Source organism: Morone saxatilis, unplaced genomic scaffold (assembly GCF_004916995.1).
Source record: "Morone saxatilis isolate NCDOM2014 unplaced genomic scaffold, NCSU_SB_2.0 Contig16, whole genome shotgun sequence".
NCBI classification, from domain to species: domain Eukaryota; kingdom Metazoa; phylum Chordata; class Actinopteri; family Moronidae; genus Morone; species Morone saxatilis.
This window is the reverse complement of record NW_023339718.1, coordinates 12,900,560-12,919,721: the sequence shown is the minus strand read 5'-3', so window position 1 is coordinate 12,919,721 and position 19,162 is coordinate 12,900,560. Positions and strand designations below refer to the sequence as shown.

At 41.6% G+C, this 19,162-nt stretch overlaps 1 protein-coding gene across 2 annotated transcripts in view; it reads left to right on the top strand.

Moving 5' to 3' along the window:
- The first annotated feature begins 10,383 nt into the window (after positions 1-10,383).
- The window catches only part of efna5b (ephrin-A5b), an 89,870-nt gene continuing 81,091 nt past the window's right edge, over positions 10,384-19,162 (top strand). For both annotated transcript variants that reach the window (XM_035659140.1, XM_035659139.1), the window contains exon 1: positions 10,384-10,508. In XM_035659140.1, coding sequence (XP_035515033.1) covers positions 10,384-10,508 — 125 coding nt within the window. The remainder of the gene's footprint in view (positions 10,509-19,162) is intronic.

The following is a 19,162-nucleotide window of genomic DNA, read 5'->3' as shown; positions in this document are numbered from 1 at the left end:
TAACAAGTCAGCGTTGGCGCTGTAAGGTCTGTTTGACTGGGTCCTGCAGATGAATTGGGCTCCAACGACCCCTGTGCTCCTAGGGGGTGCTATATGAAGGTAATTGCTCCAATATCCTCAGCTGCAGGGATACATAGTGCTGACAAGTTGGTATTAGTCAAACATGTCGGTTCAGAGGCCAGCTCTGTGTTCTACTAGCCTGCTGGCCAGCAGGTGTGAGGGTTCTGGTGGGTGAATGTGTAATACTGATACTTATCACACAGGGATGGTTGGGTGTTGTAATATGAATGTTATTTTATGTCTTACTCACCATTTGGGAGTGATTCTTGTGCAACTCAAAAGTACACCTTAAAGGCTTCACACAAATTACCTAGAAACATATCATCTTACCATGCAGATATTTTGGGTTTTATTTACCTATGTTTTAAAGGGCCAGAGCCATTGTTTTGTGTGTGGGCAACTGTAGAAACATGGCAGCTCAACAGGTTCTGTGAAAGAGGACCCACCCCCTCTGTAAATAAACTTATTGTTAGGTAACAAAAACTTTAACTTTAACTGTAAACACAATTTTTTCAGGTGATAATACAATAATGAAAACATACTTAGGAATATTATAGTCCCCCTAAATCTTACACACTGGACTGTTGGATATGTATATGCCACTGACATTTCTGCTGCCACCCCAACATAGTGGAGGTGAAAACAAATGTATTTGTGGTGATCACCACATTGAAAAATTACAGCAATGTGTCTTTGCAAAAATAATATCCTTGATACTCTAGCTAATGGACATACCTCACTGACACTTTGCATAAGCACTACTTCTTCAGCAAAAAGTATTTTCAATGAATTAACATTTTCAGTCCATTCACCTCCATTGTATTTGTGTGAGATTCAACTCAAAACCAGGGGAGCTAAGCAAGTGTTTTTTGTAATTTGGTTACACTGACCCTTAAATGCGTCACATTTTGAACAGATGTTTTTAGTGAATACGTGAAATGCTCACTCGGTTTTGCTGCCATGAAGCTTGAGAACAACAAATACTGTACATATGTTCCACGGGTACTAATCACTGTAATTAAAGTGTCACACTGCAGTAATATATGGCCTACTCTATGATTAAATCAAAATGGCAGAGACATTATTTTCCTGATCTATGCGTTTAGGAGGTGCTGATCCACTCTGAACACAGCCCTGCCTTGGACTGAACTTTGGTTTTCTGTGATTAATGTTACAGTTGGGGAAACTGGAGTGACCTCACATTTCCCTGGATCGTATCATTGGACAGGGCGCTGAATGATGACATCATATTTCATAAAGAACAGAGGAGACGATTGATGACATCACAACACAGGTGTGATGGGCATCGCTCCCAAAACAGAAAGTCGTTAGTCACAGCAAGAGGCAGAACTGTGTATGTGTTTGTGTACGGTATAAAGTATATGAGTCATATTTGCTCATGACGCTGTATCTTCATTATTCCAAACAGTGTGCCAACACCAATTAATGTGGTTTCTCACTTTCCTATCAGATGTGATTACACTAAACATTTTCTCAGAGGAAAAGCACATCCTAAAGGGTTTCCACCCCATAAATTTGGTTGCATTTTCATGTCTCTGTCTATGATTAAGAATATGAGAATATGAGCCCGTCTACTTCCACATGTGTATAGGTGTGCCCAAGCATTCAAACACGAATCTGTGCTGCATGTCATCGTAATAACTGTGTGTATGAGTTTCCTGCCAGTTGTGTGCAAATGCGCGCACACACGGGCAGGAAATCAGATGCAAGTTTACCCCGAGCACTCATATGTCCTTCATTCCTTCCATAAAAAAAGACAAATTAAGAACATGAGAAGGAAATGGTCTATCTCAGTGACTGAGTGATATCTGGAGAGGGAGGATTACTGTGGCGTCAAGGGGGATATGAAACATTCTCACATTCATATAGACAGACAGGAATGTATGACTGACACAATGGGGCCAAGATTCGCTAATAAATACACATAAAAAGACATTATTTTGTTGTTTGATGTTTGTAATAACACCTCTGGAACGAAAATGTACTATATATGAAAATGGATGGCCCATAGCTGGAAACATTCCGGCATATGTGCATAACAAATACCTACTCATAAATATCACAGGGCGAATCTCTTTGTCAATAGCCTGTCAGTGATACTCTCCATGGCAATTGTATTTCTCATTATCAGGTATTCCTGTTGGGAGAAAATGATCTTAATTTGATCAGCGTCATAAGCCCTCTTGCAAGCTTGGATCTCAGCTTATCCTTTTATGTGCGGAATTACAAATGGCCCGATTAGAAAACTTTCCATAATGGCGGTGAGAATTAGCAGGCTAAGCATACACTAATGCTATTGTACCCTCATCAGTGATGTATAGCTGAGCTCTTCAATGGTGGCCTTTTCCACAGAGCAACAACCTCCAGAGAATGTGAGAGAAGGAAAGACAGAAGCAGAAGAAAGTGCAGTTTGAAAAGAGAATCAACTGGTATTAATAAGAGATTAATGTTCTTTGGCTTGCACTGACACACAGCACTATTATTCTGCTCCTTTTGCTTTGAACAAGTCTGGCTATTAGCTTTGTCCTGGGCCTATGAATCTATATTTCCTTTCGACAGAAGAGTCGTAAAGGGACAGTGGAACATCAATTTCTTCCTGGGACTTCAAAGAGAGATGTGAGGCCCCATAGAGCCGAATGACTGCTACGTTGCACACTGTAGCCAGGGATATCAAAGGCTTTTTTACATTCATTGCTATAATGAAAGAGCAGAGAGAGTACAAAAGAGGACTCAATAGTTGCCCACCCTCTCTCCTCCCAGCTTTTTGGTAATGATTGTATGTAAGTATTAGTCTGAGTTGAGGATAGCCTCTCCAAATTGGGGCCCTTATTGCAGAAGCCAGCTGAAGCACCATTCACATTAGGGAAGGGACAATGTGCTCATAATATCTATATCAGCGGTGTCCTGTCTTAATTCACTTTTATTACATCCATTCATAATGCTCTCATAATGATGAGATGGATCCCAGCCAAGGGATTTTCACAGTGTCACCTTTATTATCACATACTGTGATTTGTCATTTGCTCCTCTACAGGTCCTGTAATGAGGATAAGTTAGACTTCTCTGAATTAGATCTAAGGATAAAAGGCCACTATGCACTGTACTCTTTACCATTAACCCTGTATTTGCCCAAAGGGAACCAATACACTTAAGGGTAATAAATGGAAAGAGCTTGGTTTAAAACAACAACAAGAAAAAGTAATTCAATACCGTTGTAGCTAATATAACCCTTACATTTTAAGCACACACATACACAGAGGAGTGCACAAAACTACACATACATGTGTTAATGCTGCACGCATGTGCACACACACAGAATGATACACTTTATTTCTCAGTGAAGTTGGGAACACACACAGCACACAGCTGGATCTCTTGTCATTAGTGCGCAGTGTGATAAAATATCGCACAATATAATGCATCATAGACATTAAAAAAAAACACTTTGTTGCAGGCCAAATAAACATTTATACTACTGGGGCAGGGGGCTGTTTGTGTTTTTTGTCTGTGTGTGAGAGCAAGTCTTCGTTCATTTAAATGTGGACGGGATGGGAGGGACAAAAAACAGACAGCATTGCAGTGAGGCTGCTGAAAAACTGGGTGTAGGTCAGACATAAAACAGCTGTTTTCACACTAGCATCGGCTGATAACGTCCAGCTGAAGAATGAATAATGTTCTTATTAATTCTTTATCTACTGATGGTATGTCCCAAACCCCTGGAGAAACAAGCCTGTGTAGACATTCTCATTCATCCAAGAAAGTAAAACTGCTTTCTGGAGTATTTACTTTATGATACAAGATAAGATTCAACACTTTAAAAGCAAAATTCCCTCTGAGACATATATGATTGATCTTAAATACAAGGATATATGGTATATACTGTATGTACATAGAGGCCGTTAAGCATTCTTGCTCTCCATACTTGCGAGGACCTTTACATAACTGTGAGGCAAAGATTTTCTGTACAATTTGGGGGTCTGAGGGAGGGAATTCATTACAGAAATAGACATTTTGGTTTGCTCTTGCTTATTCACTTTCTTGCAGAGAGTTAAATGAGAAGATCGATACCACTCTCATGTCTGTAAATATGCCAGCAGCTGTTTATCTTAGCTTAGCACATAGGGAGAAACAGCTAGTCTTGTTCTGTCCCAAGGTAACGAAATCCACCTACCTGACCCAGGGTTTCCAGTCAAGAAATAGTGTGGCACATACTCCCCCGCAAAAACCTTTTTTCTTTTTCTTTTTTACACTATTTGTATGGATTAAACAAACAAGATATAATGTGTCAGTTAGTGAGCTTTAGAGGTCCTGGTAGGTATACTTTGTTACCTTTGGACTGAGCCAGGCTAGCTATCTTCCCCCTTTTTCCAGTCTTTGCACTAAGCTAACCAGCTGCTGGCAATAGCTTCATAGCTACTGATTGAGCCCCTTTAACTCTGGGCAGGAATGTGAATAAAGGTATTTTACAAAATTTCAAATTACTCTTTTAACCTTTAAACTCTAATTCATACCTGACTTCAACAGTTTAATTTAAACTTTGTCTAAACTAAGATTATCCTCACCAGAAAAAGGGAAGCATTGGTCGTTTGTTGTTCAAAGTGTGTAACTTTGACACAAGTGACCGGAGTTTGCACTCTGTTTCCTGCAAAGAATCTTTCTTTTAACCATGACCACGGCCTTTCCCAAACTTTATCCAAGTAGTTTTAATTGCCTATACGCAAGCAAACCTTAACCCAAGAGAGGGTGGATCGGAAGACACTCATTTGAATTATTGTCTCAACAGTCACACGGGTTTGGATGCTCTATTTTGTTTTTCAGATATGAGGTCTTGTTCCAATCTTAGTCCTTTGAGGATTGGCAACATTTTCTTCATCTTTCTGTCCTTGTGAGGATATGTGGTCCTCATAAGTATAACCACAAGAACAAATGCACACACACAAACCAAACTCTCTCTTTTTCCTCTTGCACCCGCACAAACATTGGCAAGCCATCACCACTGTAGGTTACTGCTTTCCCTCTATGAATAGAAGGACCTTGGCTGTCCCTATTGAAAACCTGATTCCTCATTGAATAGGAAGCCCTTGTCCTTACATCACTTTGTCTACTGCACTGATGGTGTACTAATAGCAACATCAGTCCCCATCTGGTGTCCATCATTTGGATTCAGGGCAGGGCCCGTCCCAGCAGATACATCCGATTAGTCCCTCTCATCGATTTGTGCTGGCTCGTCATGACTTAGTCAACCCAAGGTGTCTCTTCTATGACATGCTGTCTCCCTGTGATTTAGTTTGCCAACGCTCTAAGTGCATTGAGTGTGACAATAAAATCTTTAATCTAATATGCATCCTAAAGAGGGAGATGGTGGAGAATTAAGAGAGAGTGAGGGAGCGAGACAGAGAAGGGAGGTAATGTTCTCGATGAGCTCAGATGTAATGAGAAAGGTTTGTGTGAAGTTCATCAATATACAGGCTTCAGACACTGAGGTTTTCAATGCTACACTTGCTTTTTGATCCTGACTGATGAGTGTGTGATTTCAGGTGTAAGATATGACATTAAATGGTTTGTCACACAGTCTTATTAGTTATCAAATGATAAATACACACAAGTGCCAACTGCTTACTTTTAACTCTTTGTAGAGCCCATCTCCTTTTGCATACAAGAGAAACATGATTATTATCCTCTGAAATGGCCAAGAAAATTTCACATCAGTGCTCTGAGGAGGTGAAATCCTATTTTCTTCTCATGTAACGCAGTCTAATCTGTGCTCACAGTTTGCAGCATACAATAATGTGAATGGGGTTACAGGGCACAATGCATGCGCAGTGCTCCCAGTAATTCTAACTGACAACGATCCCATTGCCTGGGCTTGTGAGAGAGCATCATATTTATAGATGTGTGAGCAGTATATCAATGAGATTTGGTGCTACACAGACTGAAAAGATCATTACATAGATCTCCAATACTCTGCTTGATCTGCTGTATCCCAATGGTGCTCTGTATCTCAGTAAACATACATTAGAGAAATGCTATACCGTGCAATACTTTCAGTAGTAATGTACTGTAAAACTGTAGGGATACTTTATAGAAATTGGATGATGAGGGAGGAGGATTTTAAAGGTGTCTTGAGAGCAGATTTAATGTTTCCTTTTTATGGTTTACGGTATTAAAAGCAAACCATTATACCTGTGAGGTGCCACTTTGTCTGTGTCCATTCAGTGGTTTAGTTTTCTCTTTTGATATAAGGGCATCTCATTGACTGATTCATGAATTTCATGCCTAATGGATACAATAGATATCAATTCAGAAAAGGTAATTCGAGCGTATACATAGTTTTAATTAATGCTTAGCCAAACCGTATGACATGTTTTTTTCCACTGTCACATGCCTCTAATTGACAGATATTTTCAAGAGAAATCGTAGAAGGATCCTTTTTACTTTTCATGCCTGTAATTGCCTGTTGGCATGCCTGACCTGTCATGTTGACACCAGACATACCGAGCTGCATTCTCACATCTTTTTAATGAGTCTCTGTTATGATGCAGTCTCTAATTGTGCTGTTGGCAAAAGAACAATAACATTAAAAAAAGGTATGAACCACCCAGTCAGTCAGTCAGTCAGCCTTCCCATCTCACCCTGCTGTGACCCTGGCTGAGAGCATACCGATTACTGTGTGAGAGGAGGAAAATCTTGGGCTTAAAGCCAGACACTACTTTTATATATAAAATTGAAGCTGTTGATGAAACCAGTTATCCTGTATCAAAAAGGCATTACTATGACCAAAATGGAATTGGACAATAAAACCCCAAAGTTAAATTATTTTTAGAGGGAAAAACGAGGCTGTGCGGTAAAATTAAGACATAAGATGAGCATGTATACAATTTCATTTGGGAGAATAACAAAGGGAGCTGAAAGATATGTAAGAGAGAGAAAAGAGAGAGAAAAAAGAGGGGACATAAGAGCGTGCACACAGTAAGAGTCAGTCAAATATTCATCTCCCTAAAAAAACACCTATCACATGATCACTGATAGTCCATGCCAGTGTTGTTTTCCTCCTCACTAATCAATCAAATAGAAAAATAAACCCAGCTTTTTGAAAATAGAGTTCAAGCAATCATGTGGATGGGTGTGAGGGAGAAAATAGGCCCGCATGAGAAGTAATCAACACAGCCCACTATGATAGTGACAGCGGGTTAAGAAGGGGATGGGGAGGGAAAGCTCTGTTTCTATGCCAGAGAAAATGAAAGCAGCTGGGGGTATACGCTGTGTGCGCTAGTCAGTCATATATGCTTGTTATCAAGTGAGTTTTTATATGTGTGTGTGTGTGTGAGAGAGAGAGACGAGACGCAGCAGGAGTGGAATGCAGTCATGGCTGTAAAGTGGGTGTGAAAACAGCCATGTTCACTGACCTCCAAGCTGACCTCCCCACCCCTCCTCCCCTGGAAGTTGATAGTGTCCTCAGTGTGTGTGTGTGTGTGCGTTGCAAAAAATACTTGAGAAAATGTGTGTGTACGTGATAACCTGAGTTTGTGTGGTGGTTTTGGGGGCTTGTGTGCGTGTGTGGTTGCCGTGCAAGTGCCCTTCTCTGTGTGTGTGTGTGTGTGCGGTGATAGCTGTAAGTGAAGTTTACATTAGTCCATAGGAAGAGGTCAAGAGGATTATCTTAAAATATTAGCTGCCCTCTCACCCCTTCCTCCCTCCTTCTGTCTTCCCTCTCCCGTCTCCTCGCTCCTCCTGTATCCTTGAAGGCAAACAGCAGCACCTGTTGCACACACACGCACCCACAGTAGGCATTTAGGTATAACTGCATTGGATTTTCTTGACTTTACAAGGATACAAATACTGATGTGACATTTAAGGTCTTTTTACTCTAAATTTACTATTTTTTATATTACTTATTGCCTTACACACACACACATTACAGACAAAGTAAGAAGAAACCATGAACACACTAAAAAAAATCTTCACTTACCTCTTTAGAATCATGAGCTTTTAGGTTTTTATGTTTTAACTCCCTGCTCTGTGCTGGTATCCTCTTACAATTTGCCACTGGGACTTCACATTTTCCTTCTACTTAGACTGTATTGTTGCTCTAAATGACATACGGGCTGAAAAGGAACTTTATAAATAAGTTCACATCTCTTTTGAAAAAACACATTAGTCATATCTAATCCCCCAAACACACACACACCTAAAAAAAAAAAAAAGCATCCACTCCACATAACATTCCTAATTTTTTAAACACGCCATGGTCACTGTAAATCCACCCCAGGCGTCCTGCACATTGTATCCGTATGAATTCATGGTGCAGTTATTTTCGTTTGGGATTTCCCACCTGAATTCAGGCCTGCTGTTCATTTTCTAAAGTTTCATAAATCCTCCTTGTGAGCACTTGTCTGATTTAAGGCGACGACAGACGCGGTTCCCCTGGCGCACTCCAACATGGATTTGTCCCCGGCTGAGTCAGCCATCCCGCCAGCTCGCCACTGCGGGGCGTCTGGGCGCTGGAGCGGCGCCTTGAACCTCTTCAGTCTGCTCTCCGCAACAGGCTGCCCTGTCACATCTACCCCCGGCGCCCCGTGGCCATCACCTCTCAGCATTTCAGCATTACACCATCGCACAGAGCAGAAGCTGTGAGCCACCAGCCTCCCTCCGCCTCTCTGTCTTCATAAACCTGTGGGATAGATGTGACCTTTCTGGAGTTGAAATTCCTCACAATTACAATTAAACCATGAACAAAAATTAGTTATAAATTAGCAATATTGGGGGAAAAATTAATTGACAACTGAATAGGTAACAGCCCATTGGCAACAATTTCCATGTTCCTTTATTATATATTCTATTCGGAACTAATGTTTAGATTTGAAAAAAATATTATTAGCATATGTTGATACATAAACACAGACCTCTTTACTGTTATTAGAAAAATACACATTTGAATAGTTAAATTGAACTCGGAGAGCGTAACTGGAGTCCATGGTCTTCTTTGCTCCGCTGCGTACGCTTGCATGTAATTAAATAGCGTCGTGCGCACTTATCGGTTGGATCTGACAGAGTGTCTAAAAGCGGTCCCTGTCCTGTGCACCTCTTCCCCCCGTCCCCTTCTCCAGCTCTACCTCTCCGTAATTGAATTAGCACGGTTTTAGACGGGGGAGGGGCTTGGCTTTGTTCGAGTGACGCCCATTCAAATAATTTCAAACCAATGGGACTATCCCCCGCTCCGCCGTAACCAAACCCACTCTCTCAGTCGGCGTCTGGAGCTGCCTTTGCCCTCACCTTTTCTGCGTGTCCCGGCGTTTTAAAACCCAAACACAAGAAAGAGGAAGACTACACTGCATGCACATGGGAGAAGGCGAGTTTTTTTTCATTCCCGCACGTCGCACGATGGCTTATATATGAGGAGGACACTTTGGGATGCGGACATAAACAAGCGTCTTCGCGGAGAGAAGCGCATGAGAAAACACAACGCTGTCCGTCTTCTCTCCTACACCGAGAAGGACTCCTCCCCACCTCGGCCGTGACACCTCCGGTAAATCGCAGAGAAAGGATAACAGTCTTTTTTTTTTTTTTTTTTTTCACGCTGGAGACGAAAGACCGAGTCTAACATCACCATTCATCTGCCAGCGACTGACTGACTGTATGGCTTTAAAAAGTTGCCTGGAGAACATGGACATCTGACGTGCGCCACACGGCGTCATTGAGTCTCTCTCTCTCTCTCTTTTCTCCATCACCTCGTGGACAGACTAATCCCCTCGCGCTTTGGGTTTTGGAGTAAGAAGAAGTGTTCAGCAGTTGTCATTTGCCCTGACACAGGCTACATCCAGTAGCTCCCCGCATAAGGGGGACATTATCACACTGCCTGTTGTGCTGCGCATTTGTGTGTGTGCGTGCGTTGATCTCACTGTTTGTGCATTAGTGGGGAAAATTATTATTTTTTTTTTTGCCAGCCCACCACGGATTTGTCCGAGCTGACATCCTGCATGAAATAAAGCCTATGATTCATCCGGACCCTCGACCCGCACAGGAGAGAAAACACCGCGACGCGTGGGCTTTGTAACTTTAAATTTCCGCCAACCTGAACAAGTGTCATCTCAAGTGTCCCCCCCCCCACATTGAATGGTCTCGCTATTGCCTTCGCCCTTTTTCTATGTTGTGCGCGTTTGTTTAGCATTCACAACCTTGCGCCAGAAACACACGGCCACATGTGAATGAGACTCATCACCTGTCCCGGTTAAAGCGCCCCGTACAACTCGACCGACTGACCCAACACTGAAGAGGAATACGTGCCGAAGTTTCGCTGTAGTGATGCTGCAAATGGAAATGGTCCTCTTCGTCTGCCTGGTGCTGTTGATGTGTGTATTTAGCCAGGAGCCCAGTTCCAAAGTGGTGGCCGACCGCTACGCCGTCTTCTGGAACCGGACCAACGCCAAGTAAGTGTACCCCCCACCCCACCCACACCCTCCTCTCCTCTACACCGGGCCTGTTTACCGCGGAGGGTCGGCGATGTTCTGTCTCCTCGCATCTGCATGGACCGCGGGGTCCGCAGGTTCGCTGGACCACATCGGTGTTTATTCTCCGCAGTGAGGGCATAATGCCAGTAGCTGTAGGTACAGGCTATAGCTGGGGATAGGAGCAGGAGTGTAAAAAAAGGCTACTGTTTCTTATTTCTAATACGTGGCTGCTCATTGACAGCGGGTCCTCCGAGGAAACTATAGATTAAAACCGTGCGTAATAAAGCCCGGACAAAACATTCACCGCTTGGCGTTGCATCGCATCACCCGCTGTCAGTATTGTCCAGATAAGGAAATTCACCTTCCTTTGGGAATTATTCAAGCTGTAGGTACAGGGTCCGAGCTGGACGTGGCTATAAAACCTCGAGCATTATCTTGTGTTGTTTCTTTGTCCGGCGGACTCAAGCTGGGTGTTTGCACGACCCTACTGGACCCATTAACACCAGCATCGAACTGGTCTCCACTAGGCTAAACACCAAAAAAAAAAAAAAAGAAAGAAGCGCAAAATCCATTAAATGTCCTCATTAATTTACTTTGTTCAGACTGCGTAGGTTCATCCCCTAGTTTCGGGAAAACTTAAGTTGGAGAGACGCACAGGCCTGTGCAGTGAGAATTACTTTATTTGGCTCTGTGTTTAGAGTATTTACTGTGTGGATTTATCACTATCAAGCGATACTAAATGTAGGCAGTGAGAGCAAAATGTCTCAGTCAATATTAACCACCTCCTTCGCGAAATCCAGTACACTTTTCATAATGCACGGTATGGCCATACAACGGTCTCAGCACATCTAAAAGTAGTGGAGTGCTTTATGAATATTATAAAGGCACCATGGCAGACAGATGACATAAAATGATAACGCCATTTTTGAGTAACAAAGACACACTGTTGTGTGTAGTAGGCTTTTTTTTTTTTTTTTACATCAGAGTTTAATAGCTCTTTAGTGCTTGTTTTTGTTCTATACGTTATTAATCTTTAAAATAGTTCTTGAGAATAAACTTTTCCTTGAGAAGTTGAGCAAAATTTTAGTCATTTTGGTTAAGTTTCTCTTTTTTTTGTGCAGCATTATGTTGCACATTTGAATGAAAAAACACCCATGAAATACTAGATTTAATTGCTCAAATGAACCCTAAAGAATGCAAATAAACTTTGTAACATCAGACCAATGGTAGCGTAAATGCATAAAACTAGTGTAGTGAGAAAACCATGAACTTTACCATTCAAAACTTTAGAAAACTTTCAGTGTGTGTAACAGTAAGCAGCCTCCTCATTCTAAAATGGAAAAAGTTTCCCTAAATTAAACTTCACATATTTTCTTCTCTATTTTTTGCATATTGGTGAATGCTTGCTCATTCACAAGTTTAGTGGCACAAGTCATGACCTAACGTCTCAAAATAAAAAATATTTAAACCATTAATTTAAATATTGCCAAATTTTTTAGGAATAAAACGTGCATGCTTTCTATTTTTCAATTTATATTAATAAAAGGACCAACGTGTGTTCAACTTAAGACTATTAGTGAAGTGAGGATTTTATGTGCTGTTGACTCGATGGGCCACACCAGAGAACGTCAGCAAAGTTAAAAGTTTCTCAGATGTGCTACAATCCTTGAGTTAAACCCTTCTCTGCTCGGACAGCCTTGAGTCAACCTCAGCGTTCAGTGTACATGTTTATCGAGACAGCGTTTCCCACTAAAAGTCCCTTATGGAGTTAGACTGTACAGCCTTGTCCCGGGCTTATTAAGTCTAAACACTGCTGGTGGAGTTTACAGAGATCTTTCACTCAACTGCCAACAGCACTTAGTATTTGTTGAATAAAATCCTCAGCTTACCCTCCGAGTGCACACAAAGCCATTAATAGCACATGCTGAATTTGTTGCACAACTATTTATATTCAGTTAGGAGTTTTGGAAAACATGATTTATTGCTTGAAGCAATTAGTGGTCATGACTACAAACGGAGGGCTGACTGTAAGCCCTCTCCTGAAGTCGGGGCCAGTCTAGCGGGGTGTGTAGATTCTCGGCCTGATATACCGTAGACCATGACTGTTGTGGTCTAGGTCTCTGCTCTGACTTTGGCCGGCTGTGCTGTTTATTTATGGGCCGCTTTCTTCAACAGAGGCAAACACAATTTTGAGTTGAATCTTGATTTCTGCTGTTGATAGACGTACTTTCATTAGACAGTACATTTTCTTTTTCAACCCAAGAAGTTTTGACTTGTCTGGCCGCTCAGTTCATTTGATATCTTCCAGATGTGCTGACACGTTTTCTCAGTTTCAGTAAAGCAAAAGAAGTAGTTAGAAAAAAAAGTGGGAATTTAAGTAAAACTACTGTTTATCTCAGATCCGACACACTAACGCTGAAAGAGAGAGGGGAGAAAACAAGAACTTTGTGATTTACTTGGCTGCATGCATGTCGTGCCTTTTACTCTCTTTGGGTCCAAAGTAAAATCTGAGAAATAGATAGCTTCCTGAGACTCATCCATTTCTGAATCTCTGACTTGCCTGAGGAAAGGAAACAGGTTTTCACAGAGGCTGTAATGCTGCTAACACCAGTCACTCCGTTCTACTTACTCTAAATAGAGTTTGTTTGACTCTCGCCCCTGCAGGGCTGAGGCAGGAAGCCAGAAAGGTAATGTAACAGCAGAGAGGAGACGGCACGAGGGAGAGATAGCAAACTTGTCTTATTGATGACTCAGTTAATAAATATTGAGTCCCTTTCTTCATGCATTACTGTAGAAAGCTGGTGTGGCACTGTAACGTAACTTGCCTGCGTTTGCCTTTGTTCTGAGGCTCCACAGTCACACAAAAAGTACGGCTGCTCCAAAAATTTACTGTGTGAACGCCCCATGCATACAAACAGCCACATTTGAACCAAAGTTACGTGACTTTTTAAATAATATACAATAAATAAACTAATAATGTAATTTATCATCAATAATGTTAGCAGGCAACATAATTCCAAATCCAAAGTTTCTGGTTTTTGTTTAACTCTCTCTTTACATTGTTTTCTTGTTGTCTGAACACAGTCGTTCAGGGCTCATTTTACTTCCACCAGAAAAAAAGCCATTTGTCGGCATTCATTTTTGCACCGTATGAAACTGCACCTTCTACAGAGTTGAAAGTTGCCCCAGCCAGATAATCCATCACACTAAAGCTGTAGTTTGAGTTTGGTTTTGTCACAAAATTTGTTTTGCTTTGAATTAATTGTGCCCAAGTTGTATCGGCGTGTGCGATATATTATTCTCTGGTTACCTAATCAGCTGAAATACACAGAAAGAAATTAAAACCTAAGATGGAAAATACCAACTACAAACAGTTTGACTTACAAAGCATTGTCACATCTGTTTGCTTTTTTGTGGGGTGTGTCTGTTAATTTGAAGTTTAAACAAAAATAGTAGTAATAGTATTCAAACAGTGACCAAAAGAAAGTAAATATAAAACTGTCAAATGTTAAATTGTCTTGACATTTCTTGCTAAATCATTGGAGAAAGTGTGAACTAGATGTAGACAAAAATAAGCAAAAGGTCTAGAAACTCAAGGAGTCACTTCTGCTGTTGTTTGAGTCACTTGCTAGACAAAACACACTGGTGTAGACATTTTTACAGCTCAGACTGCCTGTGTTATTGGATGGGCAATCTCAGATAAGGACTTGGAAACTTGAAATGGAACCTTTTGTCTGCAAAAATGTTTTCACAGGTTAAAATTTCTTCTACTTGGTTTTCCAGCAGCCGGAATTATAAGCAATTGGTAGATTAGTGTGGAATTTTATATTGGTTTAGTGTATCGTAATTTGTATTAGCGGTGCCACAGTCATTTCTGCTGGGTGTTTGTGTTTTTGGTGACTAGGGTAGGGGCTAAGGGGATTTCCATGCTGTTATCCTGGCTTCAGTCCACAGTTGTGTATCACAACTCCAGCATGAAGCCAGAAACCTGCTGTTTTTACTTTCGTGAATATCTGAATATCTTTTCTTTTGTTTACATATCTCTCTCTTTAACACATGCACACTTTCGGTTCGTGGTTCAGATTTTCTTTCAGGTATTCTCATGGTGCCTTAATGCTTAGCATGCTTAGCATTTTGCCCATCAAAACGTTATTTTGAGGGACAGTTTAGAGAAGTGTAGTAAGTTTTATCTGTCCTCAAAGAGTTCCTTCAGCTTGAAATAACTTAAAATACAGGGACAATTCTCTCTGTAGATTTGAGCCTCTGCTTTCTCACTGACTGTCTTTGCTTGTGAGTATTTATTCTAATGAGGGGACAGACAGCAGCTCTAATGACATCTCAGCTGTAACGCCGAGGAGACGGCCCGGCCATTCCTTCCACCCCCTCTGCCCTTTCTTCTTCCCCATGTCCCTCCTCGCCTTTCTCCCATGTTGCCTCTCGGCTCTCAGACTATCCGCGTCTCTTCCTCTCTCTCTCTCTCTCCCTCCCCCCTTTCCCTCTTTCTTTCTTTCTCTCTCTCTTTCTCTCTTTCTTTCTCTCTCTCTCTCTTTCCTTGCCGGGCACAGAAAATGAATGAATACAATTAGATATTTCGGGAGTCCCTCCACGGTTGATGGTGGAGAAAGACGCGCAGAGGTCAGGCACACTCTGAGAGGAGCTCAGGGAGAGGTCACACACATACGGCAAGGAATAACGAAGCAGAAAGTTGGCCTGTGAATGACAAACTAGTAACTAGAACTCTCCTTGAGGTGGAGGGTGTTATTAACATAAACAGTTTGATGCGGTTGTGGTCATGCCAATTGCTGAAGGTGATTTGTATTTTTGCTGCATAATTTGTAGCTCAACAAACAGCCTGGAAAGCGGTTTTCTAACGTGTTGCCTTGTGTTGTAGTTTTTACATTTTTAGTCTAACAATGTGCTGTAACTAGAGGCCCATGTACAGTAGTTGTGTCGCCAGAGTCAAAGACAACTTTTTTCTGTTGCAGTCATGGCTTGTCTTTGTCTGTGCATGTTTTTGTGTTTAAGCGTGTGTGTGCATGCGCATGCAATGTGGGTCATATAAGGCTTGTTTCTTCTCCTTCAGACTCAAAGATACCAGAACAATTATATTTCTCCCCTGGACTCACAGACTAGTGGGACATGAATAAAGGTCTTGTCAATCTGCTTGTATGCATGTGTGTATGGGTGTGCAAATGCTGACTGTACACTAACAAAGGCACTTACGCACGTAGGTGGAAAGTTAGTCCGCACACCCATCTGTCTCTAACAGATCTGAAAATCAAAATATACACTGTTAACTTTCTTTATGTAATTCAAATTCGGAAGACCTGTAATTTTTAAAATCAAGTTTATATTGCCTGTGATTGCTAAAGTGGGTAGTTTTTGACCCCACGCTAGTCTCCCCTCTCCCCCATATAATTTTAATACTGAATCGCTCTGAGCTGTGTTTTACTCTCTCAACTGCTCAGGCTCTCGTTCTCTCCCTCCGTCTCTCTGTCTGAAGGCTGATTAGTTCTCGTTAATGACCCCTTGCTCTGTCATTCTTTTATGCCCGTGGCATTGGCAAGCACAAGAACCAACCGAGCTGCAGGGACAGCGAGTGTAGGAGACACAAAGAGAGTGAGGCAGAGGATATAGGCAAATAAACACAGGAACTCACAGAAAACCAGCACAACGGTAATAATGGTGTTGTGCGATGCAATACTTCTATTAGGTTTAAATGGCACTCTGTGTTTTCTCACCAGACCTGTAAATGTACTTTCCATTTAAATTAGATTTTTTTCCTATTAACTAGAAAATGAGCCCAGCAGGCAGTAGTCAATGCTTAGTCAATGTGCTTGGCAGAGCAGCTGTTCTTCAGCGCACGGTGGAAGAGGGGGAGGACTCTTGGCCGTGACCCTTGTGGACTTGCTATGTGGCGGACAGAAGCAGCCCTGTCGCTGGGGGTGCCTGGTGGTCAGGCTGTAGTCTTGGATATGCTAATCTTACTGAAGTAAAGGCAGCCTACAACTGGATAAAAAAAGACATTCCCAACATTATTTTATATATATTTATATATATGTATATGTTTTAAACAGGATTATTATTGATTTATTTATATTTATAATTATGTAATTATTTTTGTAAAAAAATATGTATTTTGTTTTTTCAAAAGCAGCAGGTCATTAGTTTGTTTTTGTAAATAAATACATTCAAACATTTTATGTTTTTAAAATATGCCCTGTGCTTCCTTTTGACCTTCATTTTGGTGATATATTTACCCGAACACAACATAAGGAAACCTGTGTTTGCTCATGATTAGATAAATATTACTCAGCCTGACCAAGGTCAAAAGTGTTGAACTGGTACTGACAGCCTTGAAAATATCACCGTCAATCTAAATGTTAGGTTATCCACCAAAAAGCGGATAGGATCTCTTATTATACTGACATAAAGGGACAATATTGGATGGCTGCCTCAGTTGAGTTGCACATGTTTCCTTCCCTTGCCTCTGGAAACACAATTTAATGTCCAGGTTTTTGTTTTCAGAGTAATCACTCCAAGGTCAGATGGAGTGCTGAAACACTGCTATCAGCTGAGCGATCTGTCTTTTAGCCCACATTCAACCCGTGGCTTTCAGGGGAACGCTCCGTATAGCTTTACTTGGAAACAATAAAGTATTAACCAACTTATGCAACACCTACATGTGTAAAGCTTGATGCAAGACTTATATTCTGCCATGATAACGATAAAAATAATGTTTCTCTTTTTTGCAAGTTGGTTGCCTTTTTACTAGATGCGTGTTTGTTTATTCAAGGGCTATTTTTTTCTCTACCCCTGCTCTCACTGTCTCAGTTTCACTCAAAATTTCAAAGTTGTGGAGAGATTTCCCCCCCCCCAACTGTTTCTTTATTTTTCCTAAAGTTACTGTGTACCTCACAAGAGAAGCTGTGGGAACAGATCTGGCAGTCCAAAGTTGTATTTTTACTGTGAACACCTGAGCAGATTTGTAGTTAATATGAACACAGTAGACAGAGAAAGAAAAAAACGCAAGACCACAATAAAGAGTGTTTAACAGGATCGCTGCAGGTCCAATACAGGTCGAAGCGCCAGCCCAGGCATCTCACTATTGTGTAGTATTAGCCCTCATTCATAACTGAAAATGGCGCTACCATATCCTTCTTCAGCTCCTCTGTAAGATGGAGGCTTAGAAGCAGCTGTTACTGTAGTAACGCTTGGTTGATCTATCACCCCTGACCAGAAAGGGGCGCTACTGAGAGAGGTCTGATAGCCTCTTCTGCCCTCTGCACTCAGCCTAAAGCATTTCAAGTATACAGTTGGAGTGAAAGCTACATAAAATTGCTTGATTTAAACCAGCTCTTTCTGCTTTGGTTGATTTGACCTCGTTAAATTCATTTACTGTCAAACTCATATTGTATTTACAGGAACTAGACTAGCATGTAAAGGCCAAAACGACTGATGGATTTCAAAATTTCTTTTTCTCTTTCTGTCACCGGTCACTATTCAACTGGAAAATGTGACTGGAACGATTGAGACCGTTCGGTTTTTGCCAGACACATTTTCCACAGATAATTCCTTTCATGGTAGGCTGGCTTCGGACCTTACACTGCCGTTTTCCTTATTTAACTTAGGGGGCTGCGGGGGAGTGAATGGATGTTTTTCTAGCTGGGCAGCAGTGTGGAGAATAGATCCCAGAAGAGAACACATCTCCAGCTTGTGAATAAAGACCTAATTGACGGGTTGTAGCCAGTTGTAAATGACTCATGAGGTAATTCGTCTTCACAGACAGACTGAAAAACACACAGAGGGGCTGTACAATTGTGTGGTCTGCTTTCCCTTTGGAATTGAGAATACTACTTGGTTTATTTCCAAACTTTCATAACCCCAAATAGAATTTTTCGACGTCATAAAGTGCTGCTTTTAGCCAGAGATGGTGTTATCACCTCACCTGTATGGGGTGAGTATCCTCGGATGGCTTACACAGCCTCCCGTGTTTTCCTTTGGTGTTTCTGTTTGTGTTGGCGTAGTCATGAAGGTGAAGCGATTTCAGGTGAAAAGACTAATTGATTCCCTGGCTTTGTTTTTAATATGAACACCTTTTTGTAAAGTTCCCACTGCTGTGACAATTTTCCACTGACATAAATATAAACAAACAATCAAACAATGTTGCTTTCACTTTGTTCAGTCTGCCGTTGTAATGAGACGTGCCAATAATAAGCTAGCTGCATTAGCCTGTTTGAATTGACAGTAGGGAAAAATACTAGGAGCCAGTGCCCCCCCCTCCAGTGCTGGGTCGTGAGACTGAAAGGCGGCCATTGTTCTGCTCTCTCCGTCCACTCCACATAGCCTGGGCTGAAAGTAATGCATGCGCTTTAAACGGAGGGAGAAAAAAAAGGGAGGGCAAAGGAGAGGAGTGAGGGAGAATGGTGTGAATGGCGAGGGGAAAGGGAGAGTGCACAGCTGAAGATGTAGTACGCTTTCGCACAGAAAAAAGAGAAGAGAGGAGGAGTATAATGCGAGTGCCAGACACGAGGGGAGAGGCATGTAGCAGCCAGGGGTGACACAGTGTGTGGAAAAGAAGAGGTGGCAGTTTCCCTCATTTCCAACTAGCCTTATCCATCCTCTCTCTCATC